This window comes from Chionomys nivalis, chromosome 11 (assembly GCF_950005125.1).
Source record: "Chionomys nivalis chromosome 11, mChiNiv1.1, whole genome shotgun sequence".
NCBI lineage: Eukaryota > Metazoa > Chordata > Mammalia > Rodentia > Cricetidae > Chionomys > Chionomys nivalis.
Genome location: NC_080096.1, coordinates 35,625,095 through 35,642,200, shown reverse-complemented (window position 1 = coordinate 35,642,200; position 17,106 = coordinate 35,625,095). Strand labels below are relative to the sequence as shown.

Here is a 17,106-nt window from a genome sequence, read left to right as displayed (position 1 = left end):
GCTGGGAATATACTTAATCCCCTGAAATACCTCCCGGCTTCAGGAAGGCCTCATCATTGCAGACCTGACTTCTTGAGTCAAGCAGGGTCCAGGGGAGATATTTACCCTCCAGCCAGGTCTCGGGTGCCCAGGCAGATGACCTCACCCCAGGGCACTGCCTGATCTAAGAAGCAGCAGAGCAGGTGTGTGCAGCAGCTGGGTGTGGCCACAGGAAGTCCCTCTGTCGTGGGCCCTCAGAGTAGGAGAGTGGATCGGCTCGACGTGGATGCTTTCATCAGAGGCGTGCACCCTGCAGGAGGAAACACTTAGTGTCTTAGCAATGTCCACGGCAGAAAACGTCACTGTCTCCTGTAATTCATCCCCAGCCACCACACTGCCGTCCACACTCTGCACCAGATGGCTGCAGGTCTGATTTCAGCCAAAGCCCAGGGGCCTGGAGAAGGCCCAGACGTGGGGCAAGGGGTCTGACCTCACCTCCAGCCCTCTCATTAAAGGGAACAGTGGGGGCTACCACAGTCTGTGCAATCCAATTCTCCTGCCCTTAGCAAACACGGACGGAACACACGCATGACCCTATTGCCTGTGTCACCAAGATGACCTGGCCCTGTACACCTATTTCAGAAACTTTTTATTCAGATTATATGTCTTGGTTGGAATGTCCGTTAGTCTTCTAGATGTTTTTCTTAAGTGCTTAAAAAACACCTTTAACTATGAAGGAAACAGCAGGTCCCCGGGTTCTAAAGAGAAATAGAGATCACACTACCCTCTCTTCCCCGGGCCTAGTGCCGAGAGAAGCAGATTCGAGAGCCAGGAAGATACACTCCTGACTTCAGGAAACTCAGCCTACTGGAAGGCTAGCATCTAAACACAATAAAAAGCAAATGTGCTGGTAGAAGGAAGCGTGGTCTGTCAGTCATCTGTTGCCGAGATTATGCCGTCTAACGATAGCATGCAGAGCTCAGGTAGTACCGGTTGATGTCTCCACTGTCTTGCAGGCCTCACCTGTCCAGAAATTGGCTACCTGTCTGCTGATCTGAGTGTCAATGGCTGTGTAAGTCTTGCTCTGTGTGTCTCTCAATCAGAGTGGAGTCAAAGGCAAAGGGTAAATGAAGAAGGGACGGCCACAGCACCCAGGTGCTTTTCAGGCCTTTTTGTGTAATGTTTACTGCCATTATCCCATTGGCTGAAGCAGGTCTGGCATCAGAATGGGTGGGATCGACAAAGTCCTTTGGTTGGCCAAAAGAGTCTGGGATACCAGACCTTGTGATACAGACTCCAGCTCAAGTCATGCAGGTAAAGTGCCTTCCATGCCCTGGGCCTCAGTTTCCCCAATTTTAGATGGCCAGGTGTGGTGGTCTGTGCCTATAATTCCAACACTTGGGGGGAAAGTGAGTTCAAGGCAGCTGAGGCTACATAATGAGGACCTGTCTCAAGTAAACAAAATAAAAATGGGAAGGCTGAAGCAGGTTGTCTTCCAGGGCCTGTGTCTAAGACTCCTGTGCACCGTGGGTGCCATGAGCTTCAAAAAGTGCCTAGGAGCCTGGGAAACCTTCTGATTCCAGGAGAGAAGAAACTTCTGTATAGTGTTCCAAGTGACCCTGAGGCCTGGAAACAGCATCCCCGGAGCCAGTAGCCCAGAGCACAGAGGAGGCACAGGGTGCATCTGCTAAACACATGGGAAGGTGGGCTCCAAGGATCCTGCTCCGAGACCTCTGGGCCTAGACACAGAACCAAGCTTTGTTTTCTACTGTTCATTGCCTTGACTGCATTTCAGAATGCTCTTGGTAATAAAATGGGGTGCTTGTTTTAGAATACTGCTAAGCAAAGTAGACCAAAGGAGTCAAGAGGAAGACTCGCTCAAAACTTAGATAGTTCATTGAGTCATGTACCTTCTGTTTTATGCCGATAGCCCCAAAATCCAGAGCATAGAGGGCCACTCCCAGAGGCCAGCCTGTTCTTGAGAACATCCCTGACACCCTTCTGTTTTCTCGGCCAGGTGCTGTTCGCCCTGAATCAAACTCTGCTGCAGCATGAGAGTGTGCGGGCTGGGAGCCTGCAGGCGCCATACACCACGGAGGACCTCATCAAACACTACAACTGTGGGGACCTCAATGCAGTCATTTTCAACCATGACACATCCCAGGTGAGGCCCTCCTCTCTGCCTGCCCTGATGGTCACTGCGTCACCAGCTGGAAAGAGCTGGACCTAGGCCCCCATGATCCCATCTGGCATTTATCAGATGCCTACTGTACAGTGGGCAGAGACCAGCTTCTCTCCAGCTATGATGGATAGGAACTACTGTCATCTCCTTTATAGAGGGGAAACTGAGGCTCAGAGAAGACAATTCTTACTTGCTCAAGGCTGTGAAGCTTATTGCTGTTAAATCATCAAGAACAGCAACTTGAACCAGAAAGCCCACAGAAGGGAAAACCTAGTTAGTATGAGTTTGGCCTTGAGTCTGTTTCAGGACCTTCTGCTTTGATACAAATCCTAGAGCCAAAATTACAGGAAGGTTAACAAGACCCTGAGTAGGGCCCTAAAGATTGAATTTGGCTTGACCTTGCCCAGACTTTACCATGCCTCTTCATTGATTTCCAGCAAATTCCAAGACACTCCATCCAGCACTCAAAGATTCTCTAAGACCTTTCTGTGGTCTTGTCACAGCCCATCTCCCCCCCCCCCCCCCCCGCGGCCTGTGGGATCTACAGCTTGTCCCGTAGTACTTCTGAGCCTTTGTCCAGGCTCATTCTCCCCTGGATTCCTCCAACTTGATCAGATTCAATGTTGCCTGCTCTGAGAAACCTCCCCAGCCTCCCGAATGGAATCAGGTGTCTCACCAGACATCACACAGTTTCCCCCAGGGGTTCCTTTGCCGTGGTATTTGGATATTCATCCACTCGAAAGCTTGGATTAGGCAAAGGAGGCCATGTCCGTGTTCTGGTCCCTTTCTGCTGTTCCCAGTTTCCCAGGGCAAAAGTTGGTCTCTGCAGTAGTCTGTGTGTTCCTGCTGTTCTGCCCCTGCTCCTGACCCCATCTCCTACATACACCCCAGCAGCACAGCCTGCCCTGTCATCTCAAGAACACATCTACATGGTTCTGCCTTTTCACTGGCTCTGTTCCCTCAGCATAGGTGATTCTCCCACACGCCATTGTAACGTACTCCCTCTGTGTCTTCAGGCATCACCGGCACCATAAGACCAGCGCACCCTGTCTGAGCTGTAGCCTGAGTGAGCCACTCCCCCTCAAAAGAAAATACACCAACTGTCATTACCTTCTCTATACCCCATTTTCCTCCCACGGTCATACACTCAATCCTTTCACTAGTGACTACTTACCATCTAGTCCTTCCCACTGGAACACAAGCCCCATGATGGCAGGGTTTGGGTCCATCATTAATTCATTTATCCCCTCTGGTGAGAGAAGTCCCCAGCCTGAAGTGGGACTCTGTAAATATTTGCCAAATAAATGAAATAGTTTGTAAATGTGGTAACACGGCACACACAGAAATGTGGTGGGGAGCCAGGGAGGACAACTCTCATGAGACTTACCCTCTCACAAGCAGCCTGGAAGACCCAGGAAATCATTGTCTCATATAGGGACCCTTGCACTGGGGACAGAAGAGGTGCAGATACACCCCATGGCAGGACTCTCTCATTTAGATGTGGCTGCAGCTGGGACTGGGGCAATTAGGAAAGATTCCTATAAAGTAAAAGGTCACAGAAGAACTAACATTAGCCATAGACAAAGAAGGAATGTTCCAGCATTGAGCACAGTGCGCAAGTGAACCAGAGACCCAGAGGAGGAGGAGTGGAGAGAGTTCTGGTTGGAGGCCAGCCAGGCTGGGGCCACAATGTTCTGTCTGTGCTTGCCACCCAACCCCCAGACACAGGCTCCCTGAGGGCAGGGATGAGCTGCTCATCCCTTGGTCCCCACTACTCTGGAGAGACCCCTTGGCGCCTGGCACAGTGTGCTTGCCAGTGAGTGACTGTCACGCATAACACTGTAGGTACATCATGTACTTAGGGAAGCTTAGAGAATGGAAGAAGGAGCCCAGCCCTTACTGTGGGAGACTCCAGGTCTGAGGACTCTAGTCTCCTGCTGAAGGAGGAAGGGGAGGAGCCTGACACCATGCACTGATGGGACTCTCACCAGAGCCCCACTTCTGGTGAGCCTTGCTCTGAATCTGTTAATGGCCTCTTTTGGTGGGTGGAGGGTGATTCCACAGCAAAAAGGTCTTGGTTGTAAGTTGGATAACTGGCTGTGAAGCGGCTGGCCTGAGGAAGAAGGGGTGGATAAGACAAGGCCTGTGGCTGACTCTAAGCCAGGCGAATGAGGCATGGGGTAAGCCTGGGGGATGGTCAGTTCAGATTTCCTTTGAATCTCTGCTGATCTCTGATGGCTGCAGCCATGTCCCCCAGCAGAGCAAGTGATCTGCCCAGAGCTGAATCCTAGTCCAGGCTGCATATGGGATACACAGGAAACATGTCCTGAGGAGGAGAAAATCCAGGGTCACAAGGCTGAACCCTGCCATTGCACATCTCACTCTGTGGGGCCGCATCTGCAGTCAGAGGCCTCTCAGCCTCAAGGTCTGGGGATCTAGAGATTTAGGGTTTGTCCCCCTGAGTAGTCAGGGAGGCTCCAGGGTAATCATAAAGTAGGAACTAAGCTTGTTAGTAGAGCTTCCTAGGTGACAATGACAGCCAAGAGGAGGGACTGGTAGATGTCTCCAGAGGGCCTGGCTAGCATAGCAGAAAACAAGCATAGGGTGGGAATGCAGCTAAGGAGTAAGACCCCACCCCCCAGGAGTGTATGGATCATTGCAGTCAAAAAGATGCCTCGGCTACAGTGGGGAGGGTGATCAAATAGCCTTTGGACATCAGGGTGAAACTAACACAGTACCTGAGGCCCATTGCTCCTTACTCACTAAAAGAATACCTCCAAGCTACCCCCCACCACCACCCTCAACAATGACTGTGCTCTGTCTCTCTCTGCAGCTCCAGGTTACTGATGTTGTTAGTGTCCATAATTAGAGGACCACACAGAAGTCCTACCTGGCATGCCTGGGGTCCCAAGCTCCCTGAGGGGAACGGTAGCCACATGTATGTTTTATCTAAGTGCAGAGACTTTTGACAGTAGAATATTACTCCGAGTCAAAATAACTTATAGCAGTGCCACCCTCTCCTCCAAGCGCAAACCTAGGCTGATAGGCCAACCGTGCTCCATAGTGAACCACCGGGGACCTTCTTGGAACACTTCTTCTCGCCCTCTCCTACTGTATATCCCATACTATTCCTACAAGCATGGCTGACCCCTCTACTGGGCTGGTACTCTCATGATAGACAGAGGACCCAGCTTGAAGGTACTGGGTTGGCCCTAGCCTGACACAGGGCAGGATCTGGGGAGTTTCTCAGAGGTTGCCTACTGGGTAGGTGGGTACAGGGAAGTGGGTAGTTGAGGATTATCAACAGGCCTGGGCACTTAGCCATCCCTAGCTACAGACCAGGGAAGCCTATTGAACCCCTCCCCCATAACCTCACAGCAGTCCCGCCTGGCCCATCTCCTTGTCACCCCATCACACACCAGTCTCTCTAGAGCTCTAGGGACATTGCATGATCTCTTCAAAATGTTATCATATGCCCTGCACTTAAACTTGTCATGGGAGATTTCAGGCCCCAGACAAGTCTAATGACATCATTAATTTGCTTCTCCCCCAGCCCTGGCTCAAACCCAGGCCCCATCCTTGGCATGGGGCCAAGGCCCATCAGCATGAGACACACAGAGAGTGTTAGCCAGTGGCTAGGAAGTCCAGGGGAAGCTGAGTGTCCAGCCCTGCTTCTTCATGCTTTTGAAATTTTACTCTCTTTCTTTCCCTTATAAATAGCTTCAGCCCCCTGGGGAATCTTTTTTGGGTGTGTTTTGTGGGCGGAAAGCATAGCAGGAAGGAAGGAAGAGCACATGCCCACAGGTTCCATTATCCATGGGAGAAGGAGGGGACTGAGACCTCTGTCTTCATGTCTCTCTGGTGGTTCTGATGACCATCTGTCATCTCTGGAGGCCACCCTTCTCTAGTAGCCTGTGACATCACATGGGAAGGGGACAATGCAAGGTGAGGTGTATAACTCCGTACTTCCACAGTGCCTTACTGCGCTAGCATCTTCCAAAGCTGGTCTCATTGAATCCATGCAATAAGCCATGTATGTTCCCCTGTTACCAGTGAGGAATGTGAGACTCAGAGAGACCATAACCTAGTGGAACACCGAGCAAGGAAAGAGGGATGGCACCCAAGCTACCCTGGCTGTGTGACTGCAGGACCTGTGCTCATCACTGCTCTTCCTCAGCTGTCGCTCAGCCCGCTCATCCAGCCACTCGCTCACTGACTAAACAAACACTTATGTGTAATAAAGCATGGCCTCCTATCCTCTCCCATATCCCATAAATGGGGAGAAGCCTTTGAGAGGCATGTTTCCAGAAACAGCCCTTCTAGTCATGGCCTGGCTGTTCTCCACCCTGACTTCAAATTCTCTAGCGTCTCCTGTAACTGCATCAAGTCAAGGGTGACCTAGCCCATCGGGGCTGCCAGTCATCCCTTCCAGTTTGGAGGAGCGTAAGCATGCAGTTCCTTCGTTTGTCTACCTGCCAAACCAGCAGTCTCTGGGTGCCAGCTCTGGACCGGCCTAGGCATGAGCAGGGCTGCTGCGTACATTGTACACATTGTGCACAGCTCACGTTGAGACAATCACATCACTTCCATCTTCATCCCAGAGCAGTGAGTCTGGCCTCTCTGACGACGGAGCCATAAGGTGCAAATGTGTTTACCACCCATTTCACCCACGGGTCCTTGGCCAGCATACCAGAGGCAGATTCAGTCTCTGTTAACTCCCCGTCTTCCCCAGAAAGAATGCTGACAACTCAACAGTGGCTGTAAAAAAAAAAAGAAAAAAAAAAAAAAAAAGCCCTGTCACTGGGCTAATAATTGGCTCTTCTGAAGGACTAAGATCTCTAGGAAGTTGGTATCTTCGGGCACAATCCCCCTCATCTTTCAATCAGGACTGGTATTTTGTGCTTTATGCTTGGGTAGAAGACACTGAGAAGTGGGAGATGTTCTATGAGCAGGAGCTTGGAGGATGTTATGATATGGGTGGGTCGAGAGAAAAGACAATGTGTTTTGATTCATTGTCTTAGTTTCCGCAGCAGCCCCTGTGCTCATGTTGGAGGAGATGGTACTAGAGTGCCCAGACCTACCGTTCAAGCCAAACAGATGAAGCGATATGAACACAGCAATCCAGAAGGGGTAGTGCAATCTTATATTCAAGATGTAGGCATCTTCCTATATCTTGTATCAGGAAGATGCGCCGATAGGCGTCTTCCTTGAGTAGGCCCTGGGGACTTGGAATGACATAATATCATCCTTGAACTCAGGGATCCCTCTGCCTAGTTCGAAAGCACATCAGCAGAGCTGGATCTCAGGCTGGATGCGGAGAAGAGTGAGGGTAAAGGACCCAGGGAGTAAGGATGAACAATCCCTAGGCAGCTTATCCCGCAAGCATTAGCCTGGAAGGAGCTGTGATCCTGCAATAGTTATCAGGAAAAGACAAAGATCTGGAAGGGTGAAGCCAGAACAGCAGATAGCAGCTCAGTCTTGAGAAAAGCTGAAAGTGCTGCCCTGCGCATCTCTGTAGAACAGAGGGTGGAGTGCAACCACAGCAGGGCCCATCATCTCAGTTGGTTCTTCCCATCACATTAGTCCTTCCTATGAATGAGAGCCAGGACTCAGCAAAGTGGTGTAGCATTAGAACTGAATCCAAAGCTCAACTCTCCCTAACCCCTAAGCTCTTTGACCTTCTTGCCACACCTGTCATCTACCCCCTCTTGCTGAACTGGGTTCCTTGTCCAGGTCATGCTGGGCTCAGGACTGAGGAAAGATAAAGAAACATAAGGAACTCAGCATGGCTGCAGCCTCCTCAGCTCCAACCTCTAAAGAAATATCAGGCAGGCCTGTGTGGCATCTTACCATCAGGACATAGCTGGGCTATGACTGCCCTAGCTGTGGCTGCACACATCTCTGGATTGTTCCCTCTCGGCCTTGCCTCACATGGAAAACTGGAACAATGCTCATCTTTGAGGGTTTGAGGGTTGATGAAACAGCACCAAGCCTACTGGGGGGCCTCAGAAAGGGAAATTGCCATGTGTTTATCTGACATGTGACCTGTTCCATCAAGACCTGAAGGTGGCTTCTGTCTTACTGTTGCAGCTCCCCAATTTCATCAACACCACCCTCCCACCTCATGAGCAGGTGACAGCCCAGGAGATTGACAGCTACTTCCGCCAGGAGCTCATCTACAAGAGGAATGAGCGCATGGGGAGGAGAGTCATGGCGCTGCTGCAGGAGAACCAGGACAAGATCTGCTTCTTTGCCTTCGGAGCAGGTTTGGCCCCTATCTTCTCTCGTTGAGGGAAAAGCTGAGGCCCAGAAGAGGTCAGGCTAGGTACCTAGGAGCAGGGCTAGGACCCCAGTACTTCCCCAGTTGCTGACCAACTGTTTTCTTATAGTATCGTCCTTAGCAAGGGAAACAACCCCTACCCCATCCATGGTAACTCTACAGCCCCTTCGAGTGCCAGGTGGAGTTATGAAAGCCCAAAACAATCCTCCCATCCAGCCTGGACCCACCCCACCAGGGCTAATCAGAAGGGTCCTGTGGCCTCAGGGGTGAGGGAGACAGACTTTGACAGCCCACAGTTCTGACTCCACCTCCAATCAGGCCATGTGTCATGTCACCCTGTCTGGTACTTTCCCAAGGGTCCAGTTTTCTCTTCTATTAATGGAAAGGATAGCAATAACTACTTGATGAATTAAAAGTGTCTATGTTGTCGGGCAGTTATAAGCATATGACAGGAATCCAGAATGGCAGCTACAATCATCATCTTCATCACCATTATAATGAACTTAAGCATCACCATGGCAACACAGGGCATGCACTAAATGTTTCTGGGGATCTTTCTTCTCCTGCGAAGGGAACTAAATATGTCTACACATGGTTCCTTAGGGTCCCTATTCCTTCTCTGCTCCCCCTCCCCTTTTCTGCCTTTCTCTGTGGTGTCTCTACAATGGCTGCATTGGGGCCAGGATAGTGAATTTGAGTTCTTTGTTAGTCAGCTTTTGCTCAGTGATTTACAATAACGTAATTTACTTCTTGCCACTTGAATGTTGGGAATCCACCTGTGTTTTATAAAAATTAAGAGGTATCTTACAGCTGAGTGTGATGATGTACATCCATAATCCAAGCACTCTAGAGACAGAAGCAGGCAGGTCTCCGAGGCCAGCCTGGTCTACCTAGACAGTTCAAGGCCAGCCAGAGCATGTAGTAAGACCCTACCTCAGACAGGCGGGATGGAAGCTTTCAGATATGTCCATCATTCTACTGCTCTGGCTTCTCTTTCTGTGCCCTTTACTATCTAAGCCAAGAAGTCAATGCAATCCACAAGGGCTCCTTTGGACATCCTGACTTTAAATGGGGCTGATTACTATCTGTCTCTGTGTCCCCCCTACCCCCATTCATGTCCAAGTATGTCGAGGGCACGTGCCAGGGGTATATTTATACAGGCTGTTCTTCCCCCTCCTGAACCCCTATTGCGGCAGTGAGGCTGGTGGGAGGAGCTCAGTCATAGATGCAGGCCCTTTGAAGGCAGCTCATTAAGGCCACAGAAGCTGCACAGAAAGAGCTCTGGACTCCCTGGCTCTGCTATGGCCGACTGTGGCCTCGAGCAAGTCTCCTCCTCTCTTACAACCTCAGTTTACTCTTTTAGACAGGAGGGGCTGGCTTCGGCTTGAGATGTCTCAGATTGCAGGCTGTCTAGGGTTCTGGCACGAGTGTAGGAGACAGATGGGGTCTCACAGGGGATCTAGAAGGACCTCCTGGAAGAGCCTACAGGAACAAAACCTGGACTAATACCTGGAGATGGGAGGACCACTTTTCCTCTTGCAGGATGCAGGGGGCCTGTTGTGAGCCAGGGAGCTGTGAGGATCTGTGCAAGGAAGTGACCCCCAACACCTCTCCTCTCTCTACACAGCTGCCTCTGGGCAGTGATTCTGTACCACATGACCTTAGCTGCCTGGAAAAAAGGGCAGCCACTGGAGTCATCAAGTTCCCTGGTTCCTCAGACTTGCAAGACCCTCCAGAGAGCCCAGTCACTGAGGGAGGCCAGTGAGAGAGCAGGATTGCCCCTCCAGAATGGGCCCAGGATGCAGGTCTAAGCTTACCCAGAGCCTAATAGTCTTACCTCACCAGCTTTCTCCTGTAGCTGAGAAAGCCGAGAGCCTAAAGAAGCAGAACACAGACCTTCTTCTCATGTCTCAAGCACATGGGGCACAATGATCCACTCCAGCACCTTTTCAAACTAAAGCATCCTGCAACAAATTGGTGGAGACAGATGCATAAAGGGATCTCAGAGTCCTTACTCAGCAACCCTAAAAACTGGTAACTGAGTTTAGCACCACATTTATCCATATTGCTTTTATATAGGAAATGGCTTGGTGTGATAAAAAGAAATGGGGGACTAGGTGCTGTCAAGTTCAAGGTGACTTTTGTGGCCCTTTTAAAGCCTCATTACCTAAGTAAGGTGTCTGGGACTGCTGGTTGGTATAGGAAGAGGTAGGAATGGAGAAATGGAGCAAGAGGAGAGAGTTGGTCTCCAGGCAGAGGAGGATACCTCCTCACCTAAAGTGTGAATGAGCAGGTAGCTGATGACTTCAAACCAGGTCTGCTGCTCATTCTGCTGGAAGGTGAAGTTGAGAAGGAAGATAAAGGGCTCTTGGTGTGAAGAGGGGAAAGCATTTGATAAGAATGCAAGAGAGACTGGTCACAAACTTGACCAGGACAGGAAGTTAGAGTAGACTTAACTGGAGCCATTGGTGGCTGACTGCCAGTAGATACCTAAAGTGTGGTGCTGTGAAGAGCACATCAGAGCCCAGCAAAGCAGAGCCCTGACTGATCATTATGGCTGCTGAGGACCAGGATTCCAGCAGGTGCTTGCCAGGTACTTGCTCACTCTGCTGCCAATGAAGGCCCATAACCCTGTGGAGTTATAAGCGGTTTCTCTAGCAACACACAACAGCTAGGATTTAAAGATGGATACTTTACCCAGCTGCCTCTTGATTTTACCTGCACAGCCCCTGCTCTGTGACCACCCCGTGCATGTGAATGGTACCAAGACAGGATCCACAGTCTCAAAACAGCTAGCACCTAGCAGATTTTGCACAAAGACCTGGTGAACCAAATCATACAGAACTAAGTATATTCCATTCAGTCCCAGGGCCTATCATGAGTGAGAGGGGCTTACGAGGCACTAGGAGGAAATGGTGATTTTATCCACCATTCTAGGTAAATAGATTTTATCAGGATGTTTATCTGTTCAGCTATCCAAGGATCTGGTAGCATCTTCTTTTCAATAATGTGTGATTCGGGAACCAGAGGAACTGAGTTGGAAGCATGGGTCACCAGTAGATTGGTATGGGTGGGGGGACAGATAACTCGAGGGTCCTTCAGTTCCATTTGGCAGACCAGTAAGTAGACATGCATACAGGAAGCAAGAGAGCCTCAGCGCTCTAGTGAGGTGATGGTAACGACTCTTCCTTGTGGTTAAGCTCTCCAAAACATCACCCAGCTGCTTGAGCTCTCTGACTTAAGCTCCCACAGGAGCCCTTCATTTCTAACTCCAACAGTCGGAAGTTATCAGTGTCTGTGGCCCTAGCACACTCTAGTCTGAATAAAATCCAAACTTCCGACACCCCACAATCCTTGAACCCCAGCATTCGATTGATCTGATTGCCTGGTCTCGATATCCTGGCTCTCTAGGCTCATAGCATTTCAACATTCCAGCTTGGTTTTTGTTTCAATTGCTCTTGGAGACTTGGGAGTGGTACGGAGCCTTGCAGAACCTGTACATGCCTTCCAGGGCCACCAACTGCCCCACAAGGGGAAGAGTCAGACAGAAAGATGGCAGGCAGAGTTGGAGACACAAATCTGTTACTCTGAGTGTTGGGACGTTCAGGACACTCAGCCTTCAGGTTGAGGAAGGGCATTCAAAAAAACACTTATGGGCCTGAGGCAGAAACACACTAGTGGTAAAGATTTAAACTTGATAGAAAGGAAAGATATAAGCCCATCATACTGAGCCAAGAGCACACTTTAGCTAAAGACATTTAGCATTGATGGAGATATAACTCAAAGATAAAGCCTTTGCCTAGCATTAATGCAGCACCACCAAAAATGAATGAATGAATGAAGGAAGGAATGAATGAAGCAACTACTTCCTGTAGAAGGCACACTGGTCTGTTTGACAATCCACTCGTATAGCCCCATACTCAGGGCTTCCTGTAAGGACAAGATATTCCTTCAGTTCCATTTGGCAGACCAGTAAGTAGACATGCATACAGGAAGCAAGAGAGCCTCAGAGCTCTAGTGAGGTGATGGTAACGACTCTTCCTTGTGACTAAGCTCCCCAAAACATCACCCAGCTGCTTGAGCTCTCTGATTTAAGCTCCCACAGTGTCCTGGAACTTTGTCCTCAAACTCTGCTCACACAGCACACTGTCATCTCCTAGTCCAAGTTACACCCCTAGATCTCAGAAGATGCTCATACTCAATTGTTGAATGAATAAATGGATGGATTAATTAATGAATGAGATGACTCTGAGGTATGTAGTAAGTACCATCCACTCCTCTGTTACCCCAAGCAAAATTTGATACAGCGTCTAAGTCTTCTGTCCCCACGGTAGGAAGCAGGGGCTCTGGCAACATTGTACCCACCTTTCAGATGGAGAGACTGCAGTAACAAATAAAAGGCCCGAGAACTTACTAGAAAAAGAGCCCTAGGTTTGATTGAGGAAAGCAGAAAGGCTGAGGCAAGAGACAGAAGCAGGGTTTCAGGAGGTATGGGGGAGAAGGCAGCGAATGGTAAGAAAGAGAAAAAGTAAAAGTGAGAAAAGTAAACCGCAAGAGTTAAGTCCAGGCAATGAGGGTGGGAAAGGGAAACAGCTTGGTGTCATGGAAACAGCTTGCCTTCTGAGATATTCCTATAGTCTTCTTGGAGTCTTTCTCACTCCATCTGCACAGCAAGGGACCCACAAGAGGCGAGGTGTTAGGTTCCTTCCAGACCCTGCATCCCACATCCCATACTTGTTGGCAGAGGCTGACTCGGAGGTTTCCTGGAGAAAGTGGGAGCCAGCTGAAATGTCCCCATGCAAGCCCAGAGACTTCCAGCTTTTCACATCAACCCCCTAGTCCTCAAGAGGAGATCCTTCTTTCCCTGCACTTGCACTTGCTTCTCTGCTCACTGCCTTCGGGAGAGATGCCCCTGAGAGCTTTCAGATGGCCCGAGCACAGCCAGTCTAGAATAGAGGCTGCACTCGCAATAGTTTCTTCCCTTCCCCCATGACATCTATGTCTGTCCTGCTCCCCGAGGACAAGCGTGAGGATAAACCTTCCAGAAGTGCTTCAGGATTTCCAGCACTGCTGAACGAAAGCTGTCACCACTCGGCTCATGCATCTAGAAACTGGCATGTCTGCAACAGCTCCCATCCTTGGCCAGAATCATTCCAGTTCAACCCAGAACATCCAGACAGGCAAAGGAACACCCGTTCTGGTTTGTGCTGGGCTGGCTTTCCCTTGGACAGGGCAAGTCAATAGAAACTGTGTGCCATGTCCCCCAGCTTGTCTCCACAACTGTGCTATTGGGGGAAGATCTGAAAATTCTAGCTATGGGTTTGGGACTCTTGCTGGGCAGTGTCAGGAGGACAATAGGAGAAAGTGACAGACTAGAGGGTGGCCTTTGAAAGTGGCTGTGGGAGAACCCTGGTTTCTCCTGAGGAGTAGCTCTGGGCTAGTAAGTTTCTTCACTTCTCCCAGCCTCAGAATCCCCTCTGTAACTGGCCTGGAGTCAGTGAGCAACACCCGAATAGTTTACATGGCCTGTCAGTGTAACTTTGTACAGCCATTGCTACCCAGGACCCTTGACTCTTCATGGCCTGTCAGTGTAACTTTGTACAGCCATTGCTACCCAGGACCCCTGACTCTTTGGAGCCCACTGTCCTCTCAGGACAGGACTCCTGTCCAGAAGGGAGGCAGGCCACTTCAGATGAGGGCCTAGAGAACCTCTGTGGTATGGCAGGGAAATCTCAAGAACCAAGACGGGTGCTAAGTAAGGACGTGGGGCTCGGGATGGGGTGAGCCTCTGTCCCTGAATGCTTCTCTAGCCAACAGAGGGTCCTAGTCTCTGGGATATTGAACCTCAGGAAAAAGCCTGGTGTTATAAAGAGCAACTGTTCCGGCCGTAACTGGAACCTGATACCTACAGTCGTTGCTTCTGTCTGTGGTCATATGAAAGAGGGCCATCTCTGACTCGTCTTGGGCTCCCACGGCCTAGCAAGCATCTAATACTCCTTAGATGTCTATAACAGTTTTTAGATAAAGTACTGTGGTCACCACGTCCTCAGGACCAGGCTAGCCAAAGCCTCTAAATTACCCGAGTCACCCCGGAAATGACAGGTGTCAGCAGAGACATGGCTTCCTGATCTCTGAGCAAAATGTTCAGCATCTGATCCAGATGACCTAAGAAGCTTCTTTTTTTTTTTTTTGGTTTTTCGAGACAGGGTTTCTCTGTGGTTTTGGAGCCTGTCCTGAAACTAGCTCTTGTAGACCAGGCTGGTCTCGAACTCACAGAGATCCGCCTGCCTCTGCCTCCCAAGTGCTGGGATTAAAGGCGTGCACCACCACCACCCGGCCCTAAGAAGCTTCTAAGTCAGGGTTTTGGAACCAAGTGGATGGCTTGATGAAGGAAGAGATGCTTACTTTCTAAGAGGAAATTGACACCCAGTGACATCCTGAGGAAGATGCCTACTCAACAGCTGTCAGATAGTGGCAGAGGCCCCAGGGCACAGGCTGCTCTGAACAGGAGTCTCTCCAGAGCCCCAGAAGCTGGGCTTTGCCTGGGCAACTGACTCCGTAAGTACTTTGCTATGGACACACTGAGTCATGCCTATCTACCTAGGTATAGACCCAGCTTTGCCTTTTGTACCTGTGTGGCATGGGCAAGTTGGGAAGCTGAGAACATGAATCCAAACATTTGGCACCCTCCCCCTGCCAGAGATGGGCAGGCAGCGTTGCCACTCCTGGTGCTTGATCTTTGCCATATTGATGGCCAAGCGGAGTCAGGCTTCCGTCCACCACTATTTCATTTTTGAGGTCTGGCATCCCAGACGCTGCCACACAGCAGCACAGAGCAAAGTCCTAAAGGATACCAGGGCTGGGGTGCCACCCAGGCGTCACCAAGTCCTGAGGATGCTGCTGTTTCCCCTCGCCACACCTCAGGAAGTAGAGTGCTCGCTCCCTCCATGTCAGTCAGACAGTTCTGCCATCTTCTCATCCCGCAGCTGTCGGAATCCCACAGCTTGTCCCTCCTGCCACGGTCGTCACAGTGCCCACCTCCTTCTCTTCCTATTCAGCCGCAGATCCACTGTTGTCGCCAGCATGTGCCCGCCCAACATCTCTCCTCTCTGCCTACACTCCCTGGCGCCATGCCCTCACAGCTACCTTCTCCATCATCCTTCATCTTCATCCCCTCACCCCGTTCCCCTTCATCACTGTCCTGTGTGTGCCTATCCCCCTCTTCACTGGTAGAGACTGCAGTGTGTCCCCAGTGAACTGAGAAGGCTCGGCCTTGTGCTGGGTGACTGCAGAGCGGGAGAGAAGGCCAGGTCAGTCAGTTCCCCTCCACACAGTCCCAGATAGACTAGAAGCCCTGGTGCCCCTCATTATCCGTCCCTCTGTCACACTTCCTAGGGAAAACAAACACGGCTCTGGCTTGATATCCGGCCGGAGGCCCTGGCAGTGAGATTCGCATTTGAAAGTTTCCCTTGCATTAATTTCAGACGGAACATAAATACGGACTTGAGATGCCTCTTCCAGGAGGAGAAAACTGGAAACCCGCGTGCTCACTGGAGAGAAAACATGTGTGCTGGCCGAAGGCACCCGTGTTACTCTGGAGCCCGTGTGGGAGGAACATCTGGTTCTCTCCTCCTCCCCCCCCCAGCCCCCACTGCAGTCTTGAAATTGCCCTGTTAATTGGCGCATTGTTCATGCTGAGCACTTGACACACTTTCCTCTCCAATCTGCTGAACCTTGGAAGGTACACACATGTCTGACCATTTCCTGCCCCCAGCCATGATCTTGGCATCTCTGCAGCTGCCAAGTACTCCAGAGTGGGCGTGACGGAGCGTGCTGTGAACTGGGACGGTTCTGGGGAGAAGCCCAAAAAGCCTTGCCTCTGACCTTGGGCAAGTCTTATTCCTTCATTGAGCCTCAGTTTCCTCATCTATAAAGTGGGAGCACCGTGAAGGGCCACTTCCGGGATGAAATGGAACGGCGCGGTGGGAGGCTTGCTAAATGTGTTCAGGTCACCACGTGGTGGAGGCAGGCCCGGTGCTACAACCCTGCATGGGGAAGCTGAGCTACAGAGAGGGAAAGGAAGCTTCCCAAGGCCGCAGGGTTGCAGGGGTTCGTTGGTGAGTGGAGCTTTGTGCCCAAGCTCTGCCCTGCCCTATTTTTGTGGGGTCAGGTGGGGCTGGCAGACTGTGCTCTCTGCTCCCCAAACCTTATGCACTGGCACAGCCCGTCATGCACCCAGAAAAAAAGAAACTTTTCTCAGCTCTGAAACATCTCACTGCCCCCTTTCCTGTTTGTATATATATGTCTGTGAGTGGCCCCTGGTTTATCTCAGGGAGACAAGGCCAGCTCCGCCCCCACAGCGTTGAAGCTCCACACTCGCTGAACCTGGATCGTCCTGCTGTCCGTCTAATACCTCCCATCCTGGCGCCACCGCTTCCCCATGCTCTTTGCTTCCAACTCCGACCCTCTCTCCTCCTCCTTGTTTCATCCGCTCTCATTACACTGCAGGTATAGCTCCATCTATTCTCCCTCCTCTTCTGCCTGCTATCCCCCCCCCACCCCGCTTCCCTCTTCTCTCTGAAGCTGCATCTCTTACAGCTGGTCTCTGGCCCTCTCCTGTCTTCTTTGGTTTCCCAAGTCCTGCAGTTCTCTTCCCCCCCCACCC

The 17,106-nt window shown here is 50.8% G+C and overlaps 1 protein-coding gene across 1 annotated transcript in view; it reads left to right on the top strand.

Annotated features, from left to right (window-relative positions):
• Trabd2b (TraB domain containing 2B) overlaps positions 1-17,106 on the top strand; it is a 194,576-nt gene that overhangs the window by 157,522 nt on the left and 19,948 nt on the right. The window contains exons 3-4 of the mRNA XM_057785097.1: positions 1,997-2,143; positions 8,252-8,426. Coding sequence (XP_057641080.1) covers positions 1,997-2,143; positions 8,252-8,426 — 322 coding nt within the window. The remainder of the gene's footprint in view (positions 1-1,996; positions 2,144-8,251; positions 8,427-17,106) is intronic.